The sequence below is a fragment of the Fonsecaea nubica genome, assembly GCF_001646965.1.
Source record: "Fonsecaea nubica strain CBS 269.64 chromosome Unknown Scaff7, whole genome shotgun sequence".
In the NCBI taxonomy this organism is placed as follows: Eukaryota; Fungi; Ascomycota; class Eurotiomycetes; order Chaetothyriales; family Herpotrichiellaceae; genus Fonsecaea; species Fonsecaea nubica.
In genome coordinates, this window is record NW_019173680.1 from 242,742 (window position 1) to 262,047 (window position 19,306).

At 52.2% G+C, this 19,306-nt stretch overlaps 9 protein-coding genes across 9 annotated transcripts; 3 read left to right on the forward strand and 6 right to left on the reverse strand.

Annotated features, from left to right (window-relative positions):
* Positions 1–5: 5 nt before the first annotated feature.
* On the reverse strand, positions 6–719 carry AYO20_01704 (hypothetical protein; the record flags this gene model as incomplete). Its single annotated transcript, XM_022640010.1, has 1 exon — positions 6–719. One exon carries the CDS (start codon positions 717–719, stop codon positions 6–8), a length of 714 nt encoding a protein of 237 aa, XP_022503965.1.
* A 402-nt stretch (positions 720–1,121) lies between these two features.
* On the reverse strand, positions 1,122–3,699 carry AYO20_01705 (hypothetical protein; the record flags this gene model as incomplete). Its single annotated transcript, XM_022640011.1, has 2 exons — positions 1,122–3,500; positions 3,550–3,699. The coding sequence occupies 2 exons, from the start codon at positions 3,697–3,699 to the stop codon at positions 1,122–1,124; spliced, it is 2,529 nt and encodes an 842-aa protein (XP_022503966.1).
* Positions 3,700–3,979: 280 nt separating this feature from the next.
* Positions 3,980–6,598, forward strand: AYO20_01706 (hypothetical protein; the record flags this gene model as incomplete). The annotated part of the gene is made up of 1 exon (XM_022640012.1): positions 3,980–6,598. One exon carries the CDS (start codon positions 3,980–3,982, stop codon positions 6,596–6,598), a length of 2,619 nt encoding a protein of 872 aa, XP_022503967.1.
* Positions 6,599–7,405: 807 nt separating this feature from the next.
* On the reverse strand, positions 7,406–9,343 carry AYO20_01707 (hypothetical protein; the record flags this gene model as incomplete). The annotated part of the gene is made up of 3 exons (XM_022640013.1): positions 7,406–7,552; positions 7,629–9,144; positions 9,207–9,343. The coding sequence occupies 3 exons, from the start codon at positions 9,341–9,343 to the stop codon at positions 7,406–7,408; spliced, it is 1,800 nt and encodes a 599-aa protein (XP_022503968.1).
* A 1,278-nt stretch (positions 9,344–10,621) lies between these two features.
* AYO20_01708 (hypothetical protein) lies at positions 10,622–11,725 on the reverse strand (the record flags this gene model as incomplete). The annotated part of the gene is made up of 3 exons (XM_022640014.1): positions 10,622–11,278; positions 11,346–11,591; positions 11,660–11,725. The coding sequence occupies 3 exons, from the start codon at positions 11,723–11,725 to the stop codon at positions 10,622–10,624; spliced, it is 969 nt and encodes a 322-aa protein (XP_022503969.1).
* Positions 11,726–12,645: 920 nt separating this feature from the next.
* AYO20_01709 (hypothetical protein) lies at positions 12,646–13,638 on the reverse strand (the record flags this gene model as incomplete). Its single annotated transcript, XM_022640015.1, has 2 exons — positions 12,646–13,048; positions 13,112–13,638. 2 exons carry the CDS (start codon positions 13,636–13,638, stop codon positions 12,646–12,648), a joined length of 930 nt encoding a protein of 309 aa, XP_022503970.1.
* Positions 13,639–14,981: 1,343 nt separating this feature from the next.
* Positions 14,982–16,133, reverse strand: AYO20_01710 (hypothetical protein; the record flags this gene model as incomplete). The annotated part of the gene is made up of 1 exon (XM_022640016.1): positions 14,982–16,133. One exon carries the CDS (start codon positions 16,131–16,133, stop codon positions 14,982–14,984), a length of 1,152 nt encoding a protein of 383 aa, XP_022503971.1.
* A 591-nt stretch (positions 16,134–16,724) lies between these two features.
* AYO20_01711 (hypothetical protein) lies at positions 16,725–17,750 on the forward strand (the record flags this gene model as incomplete). The annotated part of the gene is made up of 1 exon (XM_022640017.1): positions 16,725–17,750. The coding sequence occupies one exon, from the start codon at positions 16,725–16,727 to the stop codon at positions 17,748–17,750; it is 1,026 nt and encodes a 341-aa protein (XP_022503972.1).
* A 242-nt stretch (positions 17,751–17,992) lies between these two features.
* Positions 17,993–19,013, forward strand: AYO20_01712 (hypothetical protein; the record flags this gene model as incomplete). Its single annotated transcript, XM_022640018.1, has 2 exons — positions 17,993–18,067; positions 18,444–19,013. 2 exons carry the CDS (start codon positions 17,993–17,995, stop codon positions 19,011–19,013), a joined length of 645 nt encoding a protein of 214 aa, XP_022503973.1.
* Between the last annotated feature and the right edge of the window lie 293 nt (positions 19,014–19,306).

Here is a 19,306-nt window from a genome sequence, read left to right on the forward strand (position 1 = left end):
TGCCACTAATTCGCTTTCGCTTTCTTGTCTTGCTTGTCCGCTCTTCCGCCCTTCTGGGCATTCCCCATCCCCATCTTGATTTCTCGATAGTACAGCATCGCGTACCTCGTCAAGATCATGATACTAAGGGCACGATTCCTCGCCTCGGGAGCCCCCCTTCCGTGACTCGCGAGATAGTAGACGTCGAGCCCGATTCCCCCGACCAGCTGCGCCCAACCCGTGACGCGCAGGACGGGCTTGAACGCCCTCACGCCGCCAAAGTACGCGTACATCCAGAAATGGTGGAGGCAGTTGAGGCACGCGAAGAGGTGCCAGTCCGAGGCGTGCAGGACGCGGAGGTACGTCAGCACGGGCGTCGTGATGTGGTGGAACGCCATGTGTTCGTTGACGGGGGTCCCCGACGCGACCAGCCCGAACACGTCGACGTACTCGTAGAACTTGGTCAGGTGGTACACGTACGCGAGGCCTGATGTCGTTACGTGCTCGAGGTCCACAAAGTGGAATGTCTCCGTGTCGTTGAGGACCAGGCACGCCAGCGCCAGCGAGAACAGCGCGTAGATCTGGTTGTTCAGCCGGGTCAGCGGGCCCGCGAGGCTGAAGGGCCCGTTGCGCGCGACGTAGCCCCGCAAGGTGCTCCAGAGGAAGATGAACGGGCCGGTGGTCAGGATGACGCTTTGGAGCGACGTCAATGGTCTGTTGGTATTGTCTTCAGAGGCCATATCTGTTGCTTGCGCTAAAGCTGAAGGGGTCCTTCTCCGCAGGGAGGGAATACGTGGTTGCAAGTCAGACAATGTTTTCTCTTCCTCAAGGCTATCGACAACGTTCGAAGAGGGAAGAATGTAAGGGGAGTTCTATTGGCACTCTCTGGTTCTTGAAACGAAAAACTTCTCTAGCAAAGATGAGAGTGAAATATGGGTGAGTCACAAACACCTGCAACCCTGATGTAGCGTGGGCTTATAAATAGCCAGAAACGGTGCCAATGAGGTATAGGCAGAGTTCCACGACTGACCAGCCACCTTGTCGCTCCTAACGTATGTATACCGAGTAGGACGTATATTTGAAAATCACTAATGGAGTCAGTCATTGTCTATCTACCGTTTCCACAATATCTGACCCATCAATCATCCGTTTAACTCAACTCTCCTCCTCAGAATGTTTCTGGCTTCTCCCTCACTGAGGTGATATAGGCCCATATCCGCAAGAGCCTTTCGTGCTGCTTCGTTGCTCTCGAAAATCAACTTCTCTACGTCCCAGAGTCCAGGCTTCTTGATGCCGGTATCATCAGTGATAGCCTCATCCGTGGCAGCTTGCCCTTTCGACTCCTCGTCGTTGTCATCATCATTAAATCCCCATTCGTCCTCTTCGCCGCTCTCCAGGGTTTGTGAAGCATCCAGAGAAAGGAGATAGACGGCCTCTTCGAGACGTTTGAGACCCGCTCCAGTAACTCCTCGCAGTCCGCTGTGTTTTTCGATGGTCGTTTTAATTTCGGAGAGGTCCCTGGCCAACTGTGCTGCGCCAGTGGCTGAAAATGTATGGTACATTATAACATTATCGTAGACCTCTCTCTGCAGGGTGGAGCAGTAATGCTTACATATCCGTCGCATGGGTCCTGGGGCCAGGACGCGAGAAAGGTAGCCCAGCAGCGTGGCTGTTGTCTGAAAGAAGCCACTAAGGCTCGGAGAAGGCGCCATTGCGGCTGGGTCGGACAACGTCTCCACAAGAGACGACCATTGAGCATGCTTGACGTATGCTCGTAGCGCCCCTCTCAGGTTAATGTCGAAGAAGCGGAGCATTTCCTCCTCACAGCGTTCGCGTAGTCGTCGATATGCGGAGGCAGTCTGGTCGAACAATCCACTTCCGTCTGAATCCTCATCCGTTTCAACGCCGTTTGACTTGATGGTCGTTGAGGTCTTGTCCGCAACGTCCTCCACTTTCAAGTCTGTGCCAATGGACGCACCTGTGCCGCTGTTTGCTTGGGCGCGATATTGAAGTTCGTCCCACAGCTCCAGAAAGAAGACATCATCATTCCAATCCGACATTTTCCGTTCAAGAAATTCAGCACTACCAAAAATCTTGGCCAGGGATTCCAGCCCTTTTAACCCGAAAGCATCGGCTTCAGACTGTCCCTGAAGTAATCGGCCGGCCGTGTGGGAGGATACAAGATATGCCTGCAAGCCCCCGTGAAGATTGTTGTGATAATCATCGAAGATGGAGAGTTGAATCTCCAGGAGAAACTTCATCTTCTGGCTGAACGACGAAAGGCCTCGATAGCGATCCGTGATCGTCTCCAAAAGATCATTGACGCGAATCGCTCCCTTTGTCGGCTTCGTCTGAGTGGCGTCTGCGTCAAAGTCGATCTCATTGCTATCTGGAGCATCTCTAATGCTCTTGTATCGAGAAAGAGCAAAGTCCTTTTCGACTTTGAGCCACAGAGCAAAGTACCCGTGTGTGGTCAGCACTCTCCAAGTAATCCCTTTCCACTCTGCCAGCATCCTGGGAATCGGAATGTAACTCCAGGTGTCACGAATGGCACTATCAAACACCATCAACTCGTGCATAAAGTGAGATATCAGTTGTGGTTGTTGTGAAATCTGGGGCAGAAAAGACAGGCATTTTGCCTCGACCATCGGCAGCAGTGCCGTAATGAACGCGGAGACTGCGTCAGGGTAGAGAGTCTCCAGGGCCTCAGACTGGTGCGCCCTGTCATCCAGTATAGGACCCAGCATGTCGCTCATGAAAGCGCTATGTGTCTCTAGCAAATCTAGGACGTGGGTGAGGAAGTATTCGGGCTTGTCCAAGCGATTCGTGGGTTTGTCTCCATAGAAATGGTATCTGAACCTCACTACCAATGGTTGAACCATGACCTCGAGCGGGAGTAGTACGATAGGTTCAGGCGTCGAAGATCGACTTCGGGTGTCAAGGCCTGCGTACGCTTCGATCAGGTCGGGCTCTTGTAGCTGGAGGAGTAATCTGACACTCTCCTCCCATTGGTACTGTGCTTTGCGCTGGAGGTTCAACTTTTTGGCCGGCCATTTCATTTCTGCAAGACTTTCCTGCAAGCCTCCTTCTAGAGATGCCTTGATGAGCGCATAGAGCTGCTGCATTTGTTGCTCAAAGACATACGTCAATTGAGGTGCTGCCCCTTCTGCAGCCGGCTGCGCATCCTGAATGTGCCTCCAAATGGCCCTCAGTCGTAGATATCCTTTGATTGATGCCTCCGGATCCGCAGAAAAGTTCTCTTTCGTTTTGTGGCTCAAAGTGTCCAGTTGCTGGTACACCTCTAGATAGCTTCGAGCAACTTCGAGACGGCGCACCTTTATCATCCTAGCTTCGACCTTTCGCGCGGCGTCATCGCTGACGTTCGATTGTGCAAGGTCTCTGAGCCGTCGGTCTATGTCGGCGTGTTCCCTCTTGCATTTTTCCGCCGCTTCTCTCAACTCTCTGGAACGTTCATTGACTCTGTTTGTTGCCTCTGTATAGTCTGTCCGCGCTGCTTCAAGCTGTGGCACATTTAGATACAGCCTAATTCAGAGACAATTAACCTCTTACCTGTTCCCGCAACAGGGTTTGTTGTTCTCGCACCCGTTGTACAAGGCTGTCCACCTGTTCTAGGTCCACCGCAGTTTGTATCTTGTCGTTCAGATAGTCTTCCACCCGCGTCTGTCCGTCCACGGTCTTGGTCATGGCGAGCTCAGCCATACTGGCAGACTGCGATATAGTGGATTGGCAAAGGTAAAAAAGTCACAGTTGCGCTTCGGCGGCGTTGGATGCATGATCGGTGTGAATTTCTCCGACTGCCACCAGCAGCGCGTCACGTCATGTGGCTGGAGACGCGCCGCCACTATTTTCAAACATCTGATTATGAAGTCACCACTTATCCTGCCTCCTCTGACTTCTGAATGCAACTGCAGAATGACTGCAATATAACCGCTTTGGATGGCACTGGCAACGATGCCAGTGCCCGACCTACTCAGCAGTCATGGAGAGTCCGGCTAAGAGGAGGAAGAAGAACGACTCCAAACCCGCCGAAGTGCCGCCTCGAAGTCTTGATTTCTTCTTCCGCAAGCAAAATGAACAACAGAATGGAGGAAGAAACGGTATTGCGCAGCGTGAAGACGTCAAAATACAAGATTTGTCGACCTCGGAGACGCAGTTGACTGATGAGGAACTGGCCAGAAGGCTTCAAGAAGAATGGGCAAAAGAAGACGGACCACACGAGAGCAATTTCAGGGAGGCCAATGACCGCCAGTTGCCAAAGCCTGCCGAAGGACACGAGCACAAGGTCGAAGAAGATGTCAAAGATTTCGTATCCGCCGCGCTTGAAAAGACCCCTCCACCCCAGCCTGTGCCACAATCGAACACGAACAAGAAGGGTGTACTTGGGTTACAATCAACAACCTCAGAAGAAGATACCATCACATTGACGATACCCTTTGATCAGAGCCCTTTGTCCTTTGATCCGTCACATTATGTCTCTGATCTGAGAAAGCACTGGGCGGGAGATGGCGGTAATGCATCGTACGCACTTCTAACGCGATGCTTCGTGCTGGTCAATTCGACACAAAGTCGGATCAAAATCGTGGACACTCTGGTCAATTGTCTCAGGGTCATCATCGAGGCGGACCCTGAGAGTCTTCTTCCTGCTGTTTGGCTGGCTACAAATTCCATCTCGCCGCCTTATATCTCTCTGGAACTGGGTCTAGGCGGCTCAGCGATTTCCAAGGCTTTGAAGAAAGTGTGCGGGCTCGATGGTGCCGGTTTGAAAACACTTTATGACAAACATGGAGACGCAGGAGATGTCGCATTCGAAGCAAAGAAGAGGCAGAGCTTCACGTTGAGGAAACCGAAGCCACTCACCATCAAAAGCGCATATCAAACGCTGGTCAAGATTGCCAACAGCAAGGGCCATGGAAGCGTTGAACAGAAGCAGCGGCTTGTGGAACGCCTCCTTCAAGATGCGCGAGGACCAGAAGAATCTCGATACATCGTGAGGACTTTGGTCCAGCATCTGCGGATCGGAGCGGTGAAGACAACCATGCTGATTGCCCTGGCACGGGCATTCCAGCTCTCGCGTCCACCAGGGGCGGACTTCCCCATTAGACAGACCGCCGAGCTAGCAAAGCTCAAGAAAGAGGAATTAGCGGTTGTATGGGCAAAAGCGGAAGAGATTGTCAAGACATGTTTTGCACGACGGCCCAATTACAACGATCTCGTGCCTGGCCTCCTCGAGCTTGGAGTGTCAGAAGAACTCCTGCTGCGTTGCGGCTTAGCATTACACATTCCTCTCCGTCCGATGTTGGGTAGCATCACTCGGGATTTGAGTGAGATGCTCACAAAACTGCAGGGCCGAGACTTCAGCTGTGAGTTCAAATACGACGGCCAGCGAGCACAAGTCCATTGTGATGAAAAGGGCAAAGTGTCCATCTTCTCTCGCCATCTCGAAGTCATGACAGACAAATATCCCGATCTGGTGGCGCTGGTGCCTGAAATCCGCGGTGATGGCGTCTCTAGCTTCATTTTGGAAGGAGAAGTCGTTGCCGTTGATAGAAATACAGGTGAACTCAAGACCTTCCAGACTCTCACAAACCGGGCCAAGAAAGATGTCGATATCGGTTCCATCCAAATCGACGTTTGCTTATTCGCATTTGATCTCATGTACCTCAATGGCGAGCCCTTGCTTGATCGGCCATTTCGCGAGCGACGCGGTCTGCTGCGCAGCATGTTCATCGAGAAAGAACACCATTTCACGTGGGTGAACAGCATTGACGCCACTTCTGCAGACTCCGAGACTGTACTGGAGTTCTTCAAGTCCGCCACCGACATAAAATGCGAGGGTATCATGGTCAAAGTGCTCGACAACATGCCGAATCCTGATCTTACCGGCCCAGACGACGAGGAAGAGAAGCCTGCATCTGCACCCGTGACCCCGAGCAAGAAGAAAGCCGGCAAGAAAAGTCAAGCTGAGAAACAAGAGGAGAAAGAAAAGGGCTCTCGTCGCAAAGCGCTCCTCTCCACCTACGAACCAGACAAACGGCTCGACTCGTGGCTCAAGGTGAAAAAGGACTACGCGCAGTCTGCCGACACGATCGACCTCATCCCCGTGGCCGGCTGGCACGGTCAAGGCCGCAAAGCAAAGTGGTGGTCGCCCATCCTGCTCGCGTGCCGCAATCCCGAGACTGGCAGTCTGGAGGTTGTCACCAAGTGCATCTCGGGATTCACAGACAAGTTCTACCAAGCAAACAAGGAGAAGTACGCCGAAGATGGCGACAACACCATGCGCACGAAACCGAGTTACATCGAGTACAGCGCGTACGAGCCCGACGTATGGTTCGAACCGCAAGAGGTGTGGGAGATGGCCTTTGCAGACATCACCCTGTCACCGACGTACACCGCTGCGATCGGACTGGTCAGCGAGGAACGCGGTCTGAGCATGCGGTTCCCCAGGTTTTTGAAAGTCAGAGAAGACAAGAGCATCGAGGAGGCGAGCACGAGCGAATTCTTGGCCGGCCTCTACAGGAAACAGGAGGCGCGGATCAGAGAGACGGGAAATGCCGGAGGTGGGGGACCCGATGGCGACAATGACGAGGTCGATGAGTAAAAAAAGGAATTCTCACTCAACGTCTTGCTGGGCAGGGGCAGGAAGCTCCTAACCTATGAGTCAACCTCTTAACCTGGGCACTAGCAGGAGATAGCAAGTCCACTGGCCCGCTTGGATAGTAATGCTTGCTCATGTACGAATTTGAAAAAGGACAATTGCAGTTCAGACTTCTTTATGAACCTATCTAGGTAGGTAGGTACCTTTGGGAGATGGAGATGGAGATCAATCAACAAATGTAGCCAGTCACAAGTAAAGTCGACCTTGTGTCGTGGTCCATGTCTATCGGTTGATTCCCATCTTCCCAATCTATCTTCGAGTACCGAGAAGGTAGTGAACCCCACCGAGCCTGAGCCTGAGCCTGGTTCCTGCAGGGATGGATAGTCCTGTCTCTGTCCTATCCAATATTGCCTTCCACCCCTAATATATCTATAAAATCAGAACTCGAAAAGCCTGGCTAGCTGATCGACTGAGATTCGACGATCCGATGAATCCAAAGGACTGAAGTGAAGTGGTCCAGTCACTCGTTTCACTTTTCTGCCAACCATATCGCATATCGAGGATCATCTCATTGAGAAACTCTCTGATTTGACAATGTAGACGTAGGAGGGAAGGTCGAGCTGTGGCGATGACCGATGTCCAGATATTTCTTTCTCCCTCCGGAGAGGACGCTGAAACAATGTGGGAGGAGAGAGGGAATTGCGGACTTTTTGAGCGTCTGTTGAGCTGAGAATAGGTGCTTGGATGAATGTCTGAGAAAATCTGAACTGGGGGTTTTTGGGGCCAATGACCATTCTAAGATACCGAGGATCACTCTTCAGACTTTGTGCTGGCGAGCACGTCGATCCACATCTTTTCGTCTTTCGGGCGTCGAATCGCACTCCCGCCGGTGAGGAAGGACTCGCCTTCTTTGCCGAATGCGAGGAGTTGTTCCTCGCTACCCCAGTCGCCCATGGCCTGTATGCGTCGGTTAGCCTTACGTTTCGAATGGTGATTGACGCGGAGGGGGCAAGAGGGTGGGGGGAGACAATACCATAAGGCCGACTGGCACATTCTCATCCGTGTATCCCATTGGACAGCTGATGGCGGGGTTGCCCGTGAAATTCGCCAGATAGACGTATTCCATGGTCCTCAAGCTCATGTCGCCATCGCTCACGCCGTAGCCGCTGGTGATGTCGCTCGGCTTGCCAATCTTCCACCCGGCACAGGGCGTCGTCGGCGTCAGGATCATCATTCCAGGATACTCGTGCCACAGCCACGCCAGATGACACATCAGAAGATTGCGCAATTTCTGAGAGTAGATAAAATCCTGGGCGGTTGCGTGGCCACCCGCGACATTGAGAAGCAGCTGATTGTGCCACGAGAGCTTCGAGATCTTCTGGGCGGTAATCTGACTGCGGCTCTCGGACAAGATAGTCAACGCGTGGGCCTTTTGTCCCTGTGGAATGTAGGGGATCGTGATGTCGACCACTTCGTAACCGTGAGTTTTGACATAGCCATCGAGAGCGGCGTTGAACATGTCCAGGACAACTTTATCCGAACGGTTGACCCAGCTCCGGTCGATTCCCAGATACTTCTTCCCACTCCCTAGACTGTATGGCTCCTTGGTCAGACTGTTGGGGAAGCCAGCGCTTCTCATTGCGCCAAGATCAGGTTGGGCCATGACTCGGTAGCTGATGGTGAGGTCATCGATGTTGCAAGCCATGGGACCGTAAACGACGACGCTGTCCAGCCAGTCTTTGCCGACTCTGGCTGAAACTCGGCCATGAGTAGTCTTGAGCCCGTAGATACCACAAAACGCAGCCGGCAAGCGAATTGACCCGCCACCATCGACTCCGAGCGCAATTGGGCAGATGCCAGCGGCGACGACAAACGCAGAGCCGCCCGAGCTGCCGCCAGTATAATAACCATTGTTGTGTGGATTCAACGGAGTGCCCCAAGTCTGATTGTTGTTGGAGGTGTCCAAGCCAACCTCATGCATGTTTGTCTTTCCAATGATCACGGCACCCGCGTCCTGCCACTTCTGCACGCACCATGATGTACGGTCTTCTTTGTCGGTGAAATCAAGCTTGCTGCCCAGGGTCTTCTTGTATCCTGTCAGATCCACCTCGTCTTTCACGGCCAACGGCACGCCGTCCAACACACTGAGCGGGTTGCCAGCTCGATATCGTTCGGTGGACGCTTTTGCAGCCGCCCGGACCAAGTCGACCTTGGAATCGATAAAGGCAACAGAGTACTGACCAGCAGGTTGGGTGTCTCGCCGAATCAGGGGTATCAGGTACTCAATAACGTCGGAAGGGGTGACTTTGCCGGACTTGTACAATTTGTGGTAGTCCGCGCAAGTGTAGTAGTCCGTGTTGGAAGCGCGAGGGCGAGGCAGCGGCAGCTCTGTCAGGCTCGGAACCGGGTCCTGCGAGGTAGTGGTGGATCGAGGCACGACTGTCGGATCAAGTCGAATCTCATATTCATCTAGATATTTTGTGTCCTTGAGCTTGTCGAAGCCATTGAGTTTCCAGAAGACGCTCTGAATCCAGTTGGACGACGCGATGCTTCAGAAACGTCTTAGCCGCAGGGCGCAACAAAGGACAATAAAACAGTGTGTCACCCATACATCTTGGAGACGGCAGCCAAGGGAAACCCTCGAAGCACAGGATTTGAGCCTGTGTCGTTCTTGTAAGGGACGTCGGGACCCCGACGGATCTGTGGACGAAGGAAGAATGTGTTCGCGTAAACTGCCTGATCTGGCATTTCGACTGCAGCAGTCCGGGGTTCAAGGTTCAAGAAGAGACCCGAGAGAGGAGTAGGTGGTGGCTCGTAGCAGGTTCATGGGAAGAGGAAACAGTAGATTAAAAGGGGATGTACACGTTTGACACGGATCTTGTCCATGCTTCCTTCGCGCAATACAGCCGGATACGGACACGATTCCTCGGTCCCTATCAATCAATTAGGCGGGCAGGCGGGCAGGCGGGCTGGTGGGCTGAGCTGACACACATGCTCCAAAGCGGTAGCAAGGGATGAATGTTGATTGGCTGCAACTCAACCACCAGCCTCGTGGGCAAAGGAGAGGGAATCCGATATCCGAAAATGCAAGATCGAATCTCAACAGGACTGTGATCCAATGGCCTCGTTCAAGCCACAGCTTCTTTTTTGAAGCTTGTTGCATTGTCATTGTAGATACTTGCCCAATGATGCTGCTCTTTATTTAGTGATCCATGGTCAACGAGTCGAAGGGGGAAGTGATCAGAACGAACCACGGTTATGTATACAATAGGTCTGCCACTCTCGAGGAAAGATGGAAGTTCCGGACTGGGCGTAAGATGGAGCCACCTTATTCATTTGACAGTAACTAGCCAAGGATGCACCTCGACACCGTCGTATCCCTCCAGATTCACAGAGACATCACCCTTGGTACCACACCCGCCAAGTTGTACCTAACGAGCAACACACAAAATCAGACGACGAAACCGAGTGACCCACTCTCCAACGCCCAAAGCAAGACCAAAATCACATCCCATATAATTTACTCTCCCAGAATTCCTCTTCAACATAGCCCAACTCACAAGAAGTGCAACAAGCGTGTAAACTGGGACCTCACACACACACACACACACACACACAACAAAAAAGCTACCACTTCGAGTCCGGGATATGGAACTTCTCACAAAGTTCAATATTCTATCGGGTTTGGCGGGAGGGGCCTTCCCCCCTGTTGGTCGTCGATGGGATCATGATTTATGAGCTCGCTGTTGCCTACCTACCACCTCGGTAGATAGGGTAGCACGAGGTCTCAGACTCATAGATCATGTCTCATCAACGATCAATAACCAGATGGTATAGCTGTAAGATGCCACTGGATTCCTTCAGTCCATCTTCAAATGGAATCACAGAATCCAGTGTGGCATCTTGCAGCAGCAAATATCATCTTGGGTCCTAGTATATCATATACTAGAAAAAGAAGGGGGGAAGGTAAGATAGAAGACGCCAGACCTAGTATTGAACTTTTTGCCATTTTATACGGCACATACTCTATGAAATTTCACCTAGTCTGTCTTTGAGTAATTGTTCACTTAGCCTCCATAATCGCTCGCCCAGCTCCTCATCAGTAGCCTTACTACTTGGATCTGTCACTTTCTTATCAGGCACGATATATTGTGCAGTAATACCTTTCTCCTCGATCTCCGGACTTGTCGCTGCATACAGCGCTGGTCGACACCCATGCGCAATAGGATCTTTCATGAAAGGTCTGACAAGCGCATGACCGACCACGCCTAGCTTCCCATACGCTTCTTCAGCTTGAAGTGGTTGATCAGTCGCGACAGCTCCTGGATGAACCGCATTGACATAGATTTTTTGACCCGCTTGAAAGCCTAGCTGGCCATTCTCGATCCGGCGCTGGAGAGCCCGCGTGGTCAAGATTTGAGCAAGTTTGGTCCGGTTGTAGAGCTTCGTAGGCCCAATGTCCTGATTGATCTCTGCTTCGTTCTCGAATTGCACGTTGGCGTCCGCACCGCGATGCAGTTCGGACGACTCAAAGACCACGCGAGCTCCTGGAGTGTTTTGCAGTCGAGGGAGGAGCTTCAGGAGGAGGAGGAATTGCGAAAGGTGATTGACCTGGAAGTGTGAATCGAGCTTGTCTTTGGTCTCGTTATAGACTCCGACGCCCAGTCCGGCATTGAGGATGAGCTACCAGCCATTGCGTCAGTGGGGGTTCATCTCGACATATTTTTTGATCGAGTGCCTCGCAACATACACCGTGGAGCTTGTCCTGCGAGCTTGCCAAGTCGTCGGCCACCTTTTGCGTGAGCTTGAGATCCTCGAGATCACATTTCACCCAATAGGCCTTGCTCGCGTCTCCATACTCTCTCAGCTCTTCGAGGGCGGAATGAGCATGGTCCTCCTTGTTGGACAGGATAGTGACGTTTTCAGCATGATGCTGCAGGAGATGTGCGGCGATCCCAAAGCCTATCCCAGCGCTGCCTCCGGTGACGATATAGTTCTGTTGTAAGAAACCGTCAAACGGGGTCCAAAGTCCATTGTCCAGGAAAGATGGGCAATAATTCTAACCTTGCCTGACAAATCAGGAATATCCGTGTCCGGATTGAACGTGTTGGAATCCAGGAGAGAAGACATTCTGCGGTGCCGTGGTTTGCTGGTAAGGAGAAGAGTGAACCTCGTATTCCGAGTGATGCGACATGGGACCCTCATTCAAACGCTGTGTTATAGCTTGAGAGAAGTACGACGAGGCTTGGTGACCACATCTTGCCGTCATTATTATACTGTCGACCCTGGTAGATGTGGTTTGGCCAATGTGAAAAGTCATGATGACAGTGTTAAGTCATGACTTTTGGTTGATGGATACAATATCCGGCGACAGATGCACAACAGATCCGGCCCGCCTGCCCGCGCAGGCAGCACCCGTAGCGCGAGGGCCATTTTAGGGAGGAAACTAATCCCCCTTCCCCACCCTCGTTCTTCCGTACTGCCTACCTAGGTGCCTACCTCGCTACCTAGGCACCCCAGGCGCTGGCTACATTCGTACAAGGATCAACATACAAAAACTATTCGTGCTACAATGGTTCAATTTCAGAAGAGAGAACAAAAATGGGGCGCCAGCTTCCCGAATCCCTCAACATCCCGAGGTCTCCCTACCCCTTTCCGTCCCTTTCACTTTCGGGAACAGTGCAAAAGCAGTCATGTCCCACAATCTTCATCCAGATTGAGATGATCCTGGATCCCTCTTTGGGAGACGGAATTCCTCACGAATACTACTATGACCATCATCGACAATCACCGTCCGCTTTTCAAGGTTTGCATCTGATCCCTGGGGGTGGGGTGCTGGACGTGGGTTCGGTATCGGTGGACCCCATAAGGCGGTTGGAACAGAGCCCTCAGGGCGATGACGAGCTACAGTCGAAGCTGGTGATGGTACATCAGAGGTGCCAGAGTCGGGATCTAGAATCGAGCATGTCGATGTAGAGGCTCTGCCCGGTGGAATTATGGTTCCTGGTGCGTTTGGCTCCCAATGTTAATTTTTTCCCTCTATCAATGACTCAACTGAAAAGACTTACAGGAACTCCGGCAACAGGGCCGCCAGCTGTGTCATCTTGAGACCTTTCAGAAACTAGCACATATGTTGAAGAGTCTCCCGATCGAGACTCTCTGGGGCTGCCGGAATTTGAAGGCCCTATGATGTGATTAGAGTTGCGGGAGAAATCAGAACTCCTCGATGCCGTTGAGTTGCTGGCGACGACAGACAGAATCTTATCGTGAGTAAGGACCGCTTCCAATTGAGGATACGCTTCGATATGAGACCGTGCCAAACTGAACGACAGTTCGACAATTTCTTTAGCCAGGCGCAACACATCTGCCGGTTGGGCTTGCATCCGTCTGAGCATTCTTTCGGTCTTCTTGCAGTTCGACATCATGGTTCGGGTCTGACTTGCATACAGGGAACTGTGATAACGCAATCAGCATCCACCGCTGATCCCTCGAAGCTGATAGAATCAGTCGACTTACATTCGTTCATTCAGCTCACCGGGGATCTTTTTATTTTCAGCATCCAGCTGCTCGCGCGATTGAAGAAAGTGATGGCAATGGACGATTGAAATGAGCAGATTGGCGCTTCCCTTGATGGAATTGAGCAAAGTGTGAACTGGTAACCATTCCTCCTTCTGCGTGTACCATTTCCAGCGGGCATACCATTGCTGGATTGCTGGGTACTCCTTGTCTCTTCGCAGTGGATCAAGTCCCTCTAACATGGTCTTAATTTTGGCCAACGCTTTTCTCCCTGATTTGACAATGTGTTGCTCTATGTTGGTCGTTTTGATTTTCCGGGACAGACCTTCATCGCCCCAGCGCTCGTCTGTGAGGGTGCTGTGGAACAGAGTGAGGAGCATGCCAAAGGATTCAACTTCGTCCCGGATGTCATTGACATCGTCTTTGGCGTACTTAAGGCATCGAGAGCAGCGGCGAAGCCTCTTGTAAATGTGATCGAACTCTATCACTATGGTTAGGATGGCAGGCACGGCGCCAGCAACCTCCATTGACAAGGTATCGAACCAGTGACGACCGAAATGTTATCTCGCGAGAGAAGAGAAAAGCCGACGAGGAAAGGGAAGATATGAGAAGACCCGGGGAAAGTCGATATTCTAACATTGCTCATCCCCCGCCAAGTTGAATACCTTTCCTGGAGTCTGAACCGACTCGGTTATTAGCTCTGATATATATCTACCAATCCGGATGCAGGGGCTCATCTGCAGGCCTCTGACCGGTGAATGCAACAGGGATCATGTCGCTTTAGGAGTCACCCGCACTTGTGATGGTATTCCATTGGTGTTAGGTACACTTTGACTGCCGTGACCTCCCTTCAAGGATCGTGGTCATTGGGCGGTTGTAGTCCGGGGCCTAGTTACGCGAGCCCTGACAAATGACAGGGAAACTCATGGAAGTGCAGTGATAGGAAAATGGACAGCCAGCTCACAGCCTCAAAGTCCCCCTCGCCGTGGATGCGAAGCCCTCTAGAAGAAATTGCTGTGTGTCAACCCGGCGTCTCGAAAAGACCAAGACGGATGAGTGCGCCACTCAAGAGATAAACCAAAGAAATCCTCGACCACAAGCCTGATTACGGGTTTACACCTCTTTGCCATAGCTTGAACCACTAGCTATCCGCGCTCAGGCGGAGCTGTCGAAAGTCGTCGAAAGTTGACACGTGAGGCTGTGCCTCGAACGATTTCGAGCGCAGCGTACTAGCGGGAGAGCAAGACGAGAGAGGCTGTCTCTGGCTTGAAGACTTGAACCATCAGGGGTTCAATTCTGGCTGTTCACCGTGTCCAATCGCTTTCCCTCGCTTCCAACGGGAACAAAGGCTGAGTTCAATGGTGAGAAAGGCCAACGATGGGGAGCGGCCAATGAATATCGGACACTTTTTTTCTCTATCGCGTTGAGGAGATGGGAAGACAAAATGGTTAGCTGCCATGCACACCAGGTCTTTGTTCAGGTATGCCTTGTGAGGCTCAATCCCGGGCCCACCCTCCCCACCAATGGAGTCTGAGGTCCCAGCAGTTCCAGGTCAGAACTGGCGCTCCGGACTGTAGCCATGGTATCGTGGCTTGTGGGATGAGGCGAAAGCAGGCGGATTTGGCGTGATGTTTGTCGGACCGGCATGATACCCAATTGGGGTCTTTCCATACCAATTGTCAATCCCCGCCCGTCGGCGTGCCTCAGATCTCGAGCCGAGTCTTAGCACGGAGAGAATGCACATCCCCTCCAAGTGGATCAGATTCCAGACCCTCTTCAAGAGGCAATTCCCAGGGCATCTGTATTCAGTACGCCCTAGGCTGACCTTTCGCTTGGTAGCGGAAAGAGGGATGCTTTGAAAGATGTCCAATCAAGTGTACCATCGCTGAGCCACGCACTGAAGCCAAGTCTCAATGCCACCTTGGATAGGGTCTAGGATGGAATCGTGAGTGGCACCCTTGATGATTTTGGAGCTGAAGCCCACTGTTGACGGCGAAGCCACGCTGGCCCAGCAGTCATCAAAGTGCTTCGAGCCACTCGGGCGAATCATAATGTCCTTTTCGGAATGAAGAGCGTCGATTTGAAGGTTGACTGAGCCGGCCGTGCTATCGTGAAGACGCTTCTCTTGCTCGATAACGGCGTCCGCAATGGTCCGACTATCAAGCCAGTCTTTGCCTTGCACAGTGCCGGGATCTCCAGTGGCAGTGACTGGGTACACGTGCTTTCGCAGAAATAGGATGGCATCGTCCGAGGAGCCCTCGATATCTTCAGCGAACATGTACGTGACTGCTAGCCCCTCCATTTCAGTCAGAACGGCTTTCTCCATGGCAGGCTTGCTGTCCTTCTGTTCATCAACCTCTCCAGTCTTGGGCACGACAACAGTGGCTGCTTTGCTCCAAGGTCCCCTGCGAAACCCTGAGCTGAATGCAAAAGTGCGATTGACCGCTCTTGCGCACGATGAGAACTTGCCCACCGCCTGAAGCGGTAGCATCGCGGCAACCTGCATCAACCGCGCACCGCCGTCTTTCGGGTGCACCCATGGTGAGAGTAAAACGACGTGAGGGTGTTTGGGATGCAGTAATCCACGATGCGCTAGAAGAGTTGCGAACAAATATGGTGCGCCTCCAGAGTGGGAGGCCAGCGTGACATGTTTGATGCCCAAGTGACTCAACAGAGCAGGAATTGCGGCGACCTGGACCGCCACACGTTGCTCCACGGGGACCCGGGTAGAGCCACCGAGGCCTGGCCTGTCCATGGAAATGATGCGGATCTTGAGCCGTCGAGCAATGTTGGCGGAGCGACAGAGCGTGTAGCGTCCACCCAAGAGGCCGCCGATGAAGAAGACGATGCATGGATCTGGATCGGCATCTTCGTCACTGTCCGGATCGTATCCAAGGTCTGAATAGGTGATTCGCAGATCCCGCTCACCGTTGGGAATCGCCGAGGCAGGGAGAATGAATGATCTGTGTTGGCGGATATCGCATAGTGCTTCGATGGCTCGGTCACGAGCGGCGTCAAGCATCATCTCTCGAATCCAGACAGCAGGATTTCAGGTGATGAGAAGCCGTGTCCCGATGGCTTCGCAAAGAGAGGAATGTTCTTGTGAGTAAGGTAGTTGTTGATGTTGGAATGGTTGTTGCCTGGCATAGAGTTTCAAGAGAAGCTACATCGCTAGGGACTTTGGTGCCTTGGCTTTCCTGATATGCCGCTTTTAAAACTCTCTTACCTCGTTGTAATTAGAGCCATCATCTCAGACCCACCCCAGATCTACATACTCCGTACAGCCTTGCCGCGGGTGAACATAACGCCAAGCCATATGTTTCGCACCTGGCCAACTCTGAAAGGCAAGGGATGTATCTGACGAGCTGGTTCCTTTGTTCGTTTTTATCACTGACGTCACCAGAATTTCTGGTACATAAAGTATTCAACCGTGCCAGCGTATCCAATGAAAGGCTACGCAAACCCCCCTTCGACTCCTCTCGAAGTGGGGTAATCGTGCACCTTCAGCTGATTGCCAACCTACTTATAACAGCATACATAGGTATTCTTCGACTCTTTTGTGATCTCGACGCCGCATCGAACCGTAGTTCGTCAGCATGGTACCCTCACAGGGATGGCAGACCCTCTTCCATTTGATGCCTGGGACCCATTGGATTACTTGAGTCCAACAGAACTATCTCGTCTCGACGAACGGTTTGACCACGCATTACGAGATGCTCGCTGCCTGGTGTTTTGGACCGGCTTGTCCCCTGAGCTGGCCCAGCGTTGGGCCAGTCAACACGGACTACAGACACTAATCATTGCTATGGGCCCGTTATATAGCGATCGCGATGTTGGAGGCGCGAGATACGGCAAGTCTTCTAATGCGTGGTCCAAGTATATGAAAGGAGCTTCAGGTCGATTTGCAGAATATACAGGTCGTGGTGGCCGACAAGCAATTGTTCTAACGAAGCCACCACCAGACATTTACAGTCGGCGAGTGTGGTCCAACTATCGATGCTTAGAAGAACCGATCTTGAAAGGAGCCTTTGGGGGAGCAAGGGCCGTCCAGATCTGCTATGTCCACCCGACAATCAAGGGAGCGGCCGCCTTTCAATATCAGATCTGGCCCCTCAATGAAACCAACGAGTGGGACACATTCTCCAGATCTCTTTTGCCTCATGATGCCAATAATAAATCCGCGAAAAGAAAGGCGGTCGTTGAGACAAGCACGACAGGAGAATCCTTGGCGCAAAGCCAGCACGGTATATTGCCACTGCCAAGTAAAAAGGAAGCGAAAGCCCTGGAGAAAGAGGCTCGGCGAAAGAAGGCGGAACTAGAGCTACAGCAGGCTCAAGAAAGGGAAGAAGCGAATCGAAAGCGAGCGGAGAAGGCTCAGCGAAAGAAGGCGGTTCGGCAAAGGAAACTAGCGATTCGACAACAAGCGAAGGAGGCTCAGGCAAAGAAGGAGGCCCAGGCAAAGAAGGAGGCCCAGGCAAAGAAGGAGGCCCAGGCAAAGAAGGAGGCCCAGGCAAAGAAGGAGGCCCAGGCAAAGAAGGAGGCTCAGGCAAGAAAAGAGGCCAGACGACGAAGAGCAGAGTTGGAGCGACAACAGGCTCTTCAAAAGAAACAAGCCAAACAAAAGAAAAAACCTCCATGAGTACCATTGAGGTGAAGTCCATCCCGGTTAAGATTGAAGTCGCCGGGTTTCCAAACGCGTCAGACGAGGTGAGGCCATTTAATATCGTCGCGATCACAAAATAATTCGGAATTCGGAATGCGGCATCTGGAAAGCTTTTGGGTTATTATGTCTTCGGAGGAGTATCTGGTTCGGCAGAGCGACACTATGACGAGGGACGTTTTGGCGTCCATTGTTTGTCGGAGGGAAGTTACGTCTTCCTCATGGCGCCTAAGGACGACCTATACCCTGTGGGAATGAAGACGGAGCTGTGGTATCCCGGGAATTTGTCAAAGTTTGTAAGTGTACCGAGTTTAGAGAACTGGATCCTGAGTTGAAGTGTCGAAAAAGTTCGAGGATGGAGGGCGTGCTGGAATAGCCAGCCGCTCCATTTCTTCAAGCGTATATTGAAGCCTCTACCAACATCTCGGATTGAAAGTCCCTTTCGGCATGCTTTCTCACCGTCCCTGTGCCTGTCTCACAATCTGTGACTGCCAATTAATATATCTAGTCCTCAATTCCTTCTGTAACCGAGAAGGTGTGGTGGCTGCCTGGTCGCGTGACTCAGAAGTAAATCTTCCTCCTTGCATCGCCTGCAACAACAGCACCCATATTTCCTGTTACCACCTATCTTTTGTTCTCCAAGACAAGAACTTCCATCTATCTCACCGTTAGTCCGACAACAACGACGACGACGACGACACTCCAACCAATAAAACCATGAGCGATCCAGCCGAAACCCTGACCGGTTCCTGTCTTTGCGGGGCCTGGAGATACACGGTCCTCAAAAAGCCCGTCAAGAGCATCATTTGCCACTGCGACGCCTGCAAAAAATGGTCTGGCTCGGTCTTCATGGCCAACGTCCTATTTCCGCGCTCCGCTCTGGACCTCAGGCCCGACAACGCCATCATCCCACCACCACAAATGACTACCTACGCAGACAAAGGCTCCGACTCGGGTCGCACGGTCAACCGCCACTTCTGCGCCAGATGTGGTAGTCCGCTGTACTGCTCCACCTCGAACTTTCAGGACATGATCTCGTTGCCGGCCGGGTCTATTGATGGACCGCTCGGGGCCGGATCTGGGGCAGAGCATGCGATGTTGACGGGAGAAGAGCGACTGAAGGGTCTGGACCCTGAGATCGAGTTTTATTGTCAAAGAGCGACACCCTGGGTGGAAATCAAATGCAAGACCTCGAAGCTTCAAAGTTTGGGGGATTTGGGAAAGGACGGGCAGAAGCCTTAGCTGTTGCGGTGCTCTTCATCTTTCTATTCCCTCCAGAATTTAGTGCGCAGGAGTGGTGACAGGGCATACTTGATTCTTCGCGTTGAAATTGAGGGGGACGTTCCTGGCGCCGTGATGGCGCCGAGAAGGTTACTCCATCACTTTTTGTGTCTAGAAAAAGCAAACCCAAAAGTAGGACAGGCTGGATGTTCAGCTGGGCAGGTAGTCCAGATATGCATATATTCTGAGATTCTGCGAGATTAAATCGCTCGAAGACGACATAAGATGCAGGATGTTTCGTTTCTGCTGTTATA